Source organism: Lupinus angustifolius, chromosome LG14 (assembly GCF_001865875.1).
Source record: "Lupinus angustifolius cultivar Tanjil chromosome LG14, LupAngTanjil_v1.0, whole genome shotgun sequence".
Lineage (NCBI taxonomy): Eukaryota > Viridiplantae > Streptophyta > Magnoliopsida > Fabales > Fabaceae > Lupinus > Lupinus angustifolius.
Window position 1 is genome coordinate 12,528,572 of NC_032022.1, and position 6,290 is coordinate 12,534,861.

The 6,290-nt window shown below is 35.1% G+C and overlaps 1 protein-coding gene across 1 annotated transcript; it reads left to right on the forward strand.

The window, feature by feature from the left end:
• On the forward strand, nucleotides 1,674-5,528 carry LOC109327080 (oligopeptide transporter 5-like). Its single transcript, XM_019560089.1, has 7 exons — nucleotides 1,674-1,802; nucleotides 2,336-2,784; nucleotides 2,873-2,970; nucleotides 3,341-3,913; nucleotides 4,025-4,298; nucleotides 4,403-4,585; nucleotides 4,751-5,528. The coding sequence occupies exons 1-7, from the start codon at nucleotides 1,751-1,753 to the stop codon at nucleotides 5,369-5,371; spliced, it is 2,250 nt and encodes a 749-aa protein (XP_019415634.1). The 5' UTR covers nucleotides 1,674-1,750; the 3' UTR covers nucleotides 5,372-5,528.

Below are 6,290 nucleotides of genomic sequence, written 5' to 3' on the forward strand. Positions count from 1 at the left end.
TACCACATTTTCAAATCTAAACTGAACAACTTTCATAAAAAATGAATGAGTTTCATTCCAAACGTCTCGTACCTTTCTCTTGGGGTATGATGGCAGGTTGGAATCCTATTTAAAGTCCATGGAACACCCAATTCATGATACACAACTTTTATACAATTTTATACATTTTGTTCTTACACCTTGAGTTTTAATTTTCTGAAGTTTCACCTAAGTTTTTTCTTTTAGTTTTGATACATTAATCACTAAGAGCATTGTGTACTACTTGTATAGAAAGATATTAAGGATTGCAAGTTATAGAATTGTTATATCTTGTAAAGTAATCTTTACCCTAGTAAATTTCTTCATTCATTTGATGTAAATTTTTCACCATAGAGTATAGTGAAAAGGGGATGATTGTTGCTTAGAAGATGTGTTCTTCTAAGTGTAAGAGGTACTGGTGAGTGTGTAATATACTAGTGATCTCGAGATGAGATTCGTAATTGCAACTCATAATATCAATTGAAAATCTCTTGTACTGCAAGATGAATAAACGTAACCTTCAGTGGACAAGAAGGTGAATCACTATAAAATTTCTTGGAGTACTTCTTTTCTTTTCAAGTTTTGTACTTTATTTTCTACAACTTATATTTTGGTGCATAATACTCTAATTTTTTAAGTTGCAAAAATTATCATGTAGTGCAGAAAACTAATTCACTTCCCCCTCTTAGTTTAGCATCTTAATCTTACATTGATCAACATGTGTCCAACGTGTGGAAGACCAAATTCTAAAAAATATTAAAAATAATTAATACCAATAATTTCCAGAAAACCCAAGCCCAGACACAAACCAAGCCATATGACACTAGAGGTGATGCGCGCACGTGTTTGTTGAGAGGTTTTAGTTGTGTGAGTCTCCCACCACAAAACCCTTATACCCTTAGACCCTTAGAGTACACCCTAAGTAGTGCAAAAACTACTTATAAACACTCTTGAAACATTCCCACCACCCAATATAGGAATTGGTATTTTTTTTCCATTTCACACTACAAAGAGCTCAAACACTCATTTGTTCCAACACCTTCAATATGGGCAATTGCAGACCTTGCACTATCTTGGATGGGTGTTTAGAAAGGAGTTCAAACAAGTATTTAAAAGTGTATATTTAAAGAGAGAAAATATAGTGAGAAATATGTGTATGCCATCTCCTCTCATTATAGTTAACTTCAACTTTTTATATTATGGGGTTGAGTTGTCTACACTTCAATGAGAGGTGTGTCATCCTTGTGTCGCCTTTTCCTGACACTGCCATTGAGTTCTACTACATATGTGGTCAACCTAAAATCACTCAAGTAGCAGAACTTCAAATTTAGCATGTCATACCCACTAGTAGTTTGGTTTTCAAATATCTCACAATCACAACTACTTGATGTATTTAGCTGGAACGGTTAACTAAATATCAAAAGTTGGATAACAGCAAATAAAATATCAAAAACTATATTTACCACTTACACCAATTAAAGTGAATATTTGTCCCCTAGCCAACTTTGATAACGGTAATAAAGTAAATAAATAGGTATGGTTACTAAATATATGAACGTCATGCTTTCATGAAACCAATGATTAAACCCCACAAAACAACAGAAAACAGTGTCCTATTCTTAGCACAATTTAAGCAAATCTCCCTATAAAAAGGAAGCATTCACGTAAGAGAATTTCAGGGTGGAATAATAAGGAGGAAGGAGAAGGTGTTCTACAACATCCTATTGCAACAATGGCTGGAGTCATGGAGGATGTCCCTCAGCACCACAAACTTGGCATAACTGGTATACCGACCTTGAAAACTTTATTTGTTATGCTAGCAAGAATGTATATACTTTGGCTTGCACTTATCCAACAATGTTTTCCTTTAATTGTGTAGAAGATACGATAGTTTCATTTACAAAAAGCATAAAATTCTATAAGATAGTGTTTATCTCATGATATTATATAAAAATGTTTATTGCACATGCATGTCTTCATTCAATAACTTACAACTGTGGAAGGTGCGATTTCATGCATGACAATGACATGATATGATATCAAGATTTTCATGACTAGTTGGTTTTTCATGGTAGTCTCATATTGTCTTTCTCAAATTATGCGTCTCAAATTCTATAGTGTTGTTTTTATACTTGTTCTGGTTTTGAGATGGAGCACATTAGAGATAGTAAAATTAATTGTGTGCCTTCATCCAATGGCTAAAGCTTTTTCATATATATACATGTGTGTTCATTAGAAGTAAGAGGAAGCAAGATACATTTTGTATAATTATTTTATGAGCGTATATATAAGCTTAACGGTGTTATGGTTGTTGCAGATGAGAATAATGAGATTGATGACAACCCAATTGAACAAGTCAGGCTCACGGTTTCAATTAAGGATGACCCTACGCAACCGGCACTAACATTCAGAACATGGGTTCTGGGGCTAGCATCATGTGTGCTTCTTGCATTTGTGAACCAATTTTTTGGCTACAGAACCAACCCTTTAGGCATTTCATCTGTAGCAGCTCAGATTGTTACCCTTCCACTTGGGAAACTTATGGCTGCAACACTACCAACTAAAAGCATTCATGTCCCATTGACCAAATGGTCCTTTTCCTTGAATCCAGGGCCATTCTCTATGAAAGAACATGCCCTTATCACTATCCTTGCCAGTTGTGGCTCTAGTGGTGTTTATGCAATAGGTATCATCACTATTGTTAAGGCTTTCTATCATAGGAGTATCAATCCAATAGCTGGTTTTATGTTAGCTCTATCAACCCAGGTGAATGCTTGATTAATTATAAGCTTGTTGTCAATTTAAGGTTATTCAAATAAGGCAAACAATTTGAATTGTTTCCTTTAATTTATAGTTGCTTGGATATGGATGGGCTGGGATATTCAGAAAATTTCTTGTTGATTCCCCATACATGTGGTGGCCTGCAAACCTTGTGCAGGTCTCTCTATTCAGGTATTCTTTAATTGATGTTAAATAGTTTATATACAATTTATCCATTGGTATTGATATGAGTAAAAGAGATTAAAACTTATAATTAACAAATTTAATTTAGAAATACTTTTAAATATCTATTGGAGAAATACTTTTCTACATACTATTATTGATTAAATAACTTTTTAGAGTACTTAGAACCATCCATTTTAATGATAATTGACAAAGTTCTGAGTTGATTGACGACTTTATTATCACAATATCTTTTATTCAAACTTCTACTCGGGCATGCTTAGTTTTGTGACAAAGCACAACATATGCATTATTTTATACAACTATTAGGATGATAGCTTACATTTGTTATTGACAAATACTTGTTGAATGACCACAGGACATTTCATGAAAAAGAAAAAAGGCCCGTAGGAGGATACACAAAGCTGCAATTCTTTATTCTAGTATTTGTAGCAAGCTTTGCTTATTACATTGTTCCAGGCTACTTCTTCCAAGGATTATCAGCTATCTCCATTGTATGTTTGATTTGGAAAAATTCAATAACAGCACAACAGATTGGTTCTGGCATGTATGGCCTCGGCATTGGTTCATTTAGCCTTGATTGGAATGCTGTTTCTGGCTTCTTAGGCAGTCCTTTAGCCGTGCCTGGTTTTGCTATTATCAATATGTTGGTTGGATATGTGGTGGTTATGTATCTTGTGATTCCCATTTTCTATTGGAATAATATATATGATGCAAAAAAGTTCCCCTTCGTTAGTTCTAGAACATTTGACTCTACCGGTGCAAGATATAATGTTACCAGGATCTTGAACACCAAAAATTTTGACATTGATATGGATAGTTATAACAATTACAGCAAGCTCCATCTTAGTGTCATATTTGCATTAAATTATGGGTTGAGCTTTGCAACCCTTACTGCAACTCTTTCACATGTTGCCCTCTTCCATGGAAAGTAAGTTTTTGTAAATCCCTCCAATTTGTAATTATATATTACACTTGTTTGTGTATTCTGTTTTCTATTCGAAACCATCTAACTACTTATTCTTGTGACTTTATTTAAAAGAACAATTTGGAACTTGTGGAAGAAGACAACTAGTACAACAGTAAAAGGAGACAATGAAGGAGATGTGCATACAAGAATAATGAAGAAAAACTATGAGCAAGTTCCTGAGTGGTGGTTTGTGAGCATCCTAGCTCTAATGATTGTTATGTCCTTGGTAGCTTGTGAAGGCTTTGGAAAGCAACTCCAATTGCCATGGTGGGGATTCTTACTATCTCTAGGAATTGCATTAGTTTTCACCTTGCCAATTGGCGTTATTCAAGCGACAACAAACATGGTAATTTCTTGTAATTAGTGCTCCTTGTCTTGCTTCCCAACTTTTTACATTATTGCTTTATAGTATATTTATCCTTCTCAACATATAGTAACTTGTACTTGCAGCAAACAGGACTCAATGTGATCACAGAGTTAATAATTGGGTTCTTATACCCCGGAAAACCCCTTGCAAATGTAGCATTCAAAACTTATGGTTACATCAGCATGGCACAAGCGCTTGGATTTATTGGTGACTTCAAATTAGGCCACTATATGAAAATTCCACCAAAATCTATGTTCATTGCACAGGTAACACATGAATGTATCTTTCAGAATAGAATAATTCTAAATCCTCATGCCTTACTAAATAGAATAAAATTTACAAGTATTTGGCAGGAAAGTTCTTCACAAAATATAACGATTTCCATACATGAAAAATATACAAGAGTTACTAATTGATTTTAATTTCCTCAGCTGGTGGGCACAATAGTAGGTTCAACTGTCCAATTTGGCACAGCATGGTGGCTTCTAACATCTATAAAAAACATTTGTGATGAAACATTGTTGCCAGAAGGTAGTCCATGGACTTGCCCTGGCGACACTGTGTTTTATAATGCTTCAATCATATGGGGAGTAGTAGGGCCACAAAGAATGTTCACCAAGGATGGTGTTTACCCAGAGTTGAATTGGTTCTTCCTAATTGGTGTACTTGCACCAGTTCCTGTGTGGCTACTTGCACGTAAGTTCCCTAACCATAAATGGATTGAACTCATCAACATGCCAATTATTTTTGGCGGTGCTGGTGGCATACCTCCAGCAAGATCGGTGAACTATACAATGTGGGGAATTGTTGGAATCTTCTTCAATTTCTATGTCTATAGAAAGTTCAAGGCATGGTGGGCTAGATATACTTACATCCTCGCAGCTGCTTTAGATGCTGGTATTGCTTTCACTGGTGTCTTGCTTTATTTTGCCCTCCAAAACTATGATGTCTATGGTCCTCTATGGTGGGGTCTTGATGGAGATGACCATTGCCCATTAGCTAGATGCCCTACAGCTCCAGGTGTTGTTGCTGTTGGATGCCCTGTCCTCTAACCTCCTTATTAATCCACCTTCAAGAGGAATTATTGTATAATCTGGCAGAAATGGCCATTGGACTCATGTACCAGATAAGTGTCTTTTTTAAAAGTGACACTCTTTGTATTAATTGTCCTGCAAAATTGCAGAAGAATAATAAGGAACAACTTTTCTAATAACTATATTGTTGCTTGTGTGATGCACAACCTTTATTGTTGTAATGAACCTTATTATCCATTATAAATGTAATTATAAAATACTTCACAAGTTATGAGGGAAAACATATATGGATGTTTCTAATGAACTCACAATTGATTTCATTTCAAAGGAGATTTACTCAGTTATATTAAAAAATGCCTATGTGTAAGAATGAGATTGCAACTAAGAGGGGGTGAATTAGTTGACTTCAAATTATGGCCACTTTTTCAGCAAAAATCAAGAGTTAAAGTGCAGCGAAAAGTCTAGGCAGAAATTAAACAAATAATAATCAAAGAGATAAGGTAGAAGAGAAAACACAAGGATTTTTGTACTGGTTCACCTTCTTGTCCACCGAAGGCTACGTCTAGTACTCTTGCAGTACAGATTTCTTCACTAAAGATTATGATAAGTGCAGCGAAAAGTCTAGGCAGAAATTAAACAAATAATAATCAAAGAGATAAGGTAGAAGAGAAAACACAAGGATTTTTGTACTGGTTCACCTTCTTGTCCACCGAAGGCTACATCTAGTACTCTTGCAACACAAGAGATTTATTCACTAAAGATTATGAGTTGCAATTACAATATCTCACCCCGAGATCTCTATGTACCTTACACACTCCCTAATCCTTATTCACTCTTGGAAAAACACCTTTCCAAGTGATTCTAATCCCCTTTCTTATGACACCCTTGTGAAAGAAAGTATTCAACAATAGAAATGAAGAATGTACAAGAATGACAG

What these genes read in the sequence shown, in the direction of transcription:
- LOC109327080 (XM_019560089.1), top strand. Translation starts at nt 1,751, where the DNA reads ATGGCTGGAGTCATGGAGGATGTCCCTCAGCACCACAAACTTGGCATA. An exon ending in CCACAAACTTGGCATAACTG is followed by an intron (nt 1,803 to 2,335) that starts GTATACCGACCT and finishes TGGTTGTTGCAG; the next exon opens with ATGAGAATAATGAGATTGAT. An exon ending in TTCAAGCGACAACAAACATG is followed by an intron (nt 4,299 to 4,402) that starts GTAATTTCTTGT and finishes TTGTACTTGCAG; the next exon opens with CAAACAGGACTCAATGTGAT.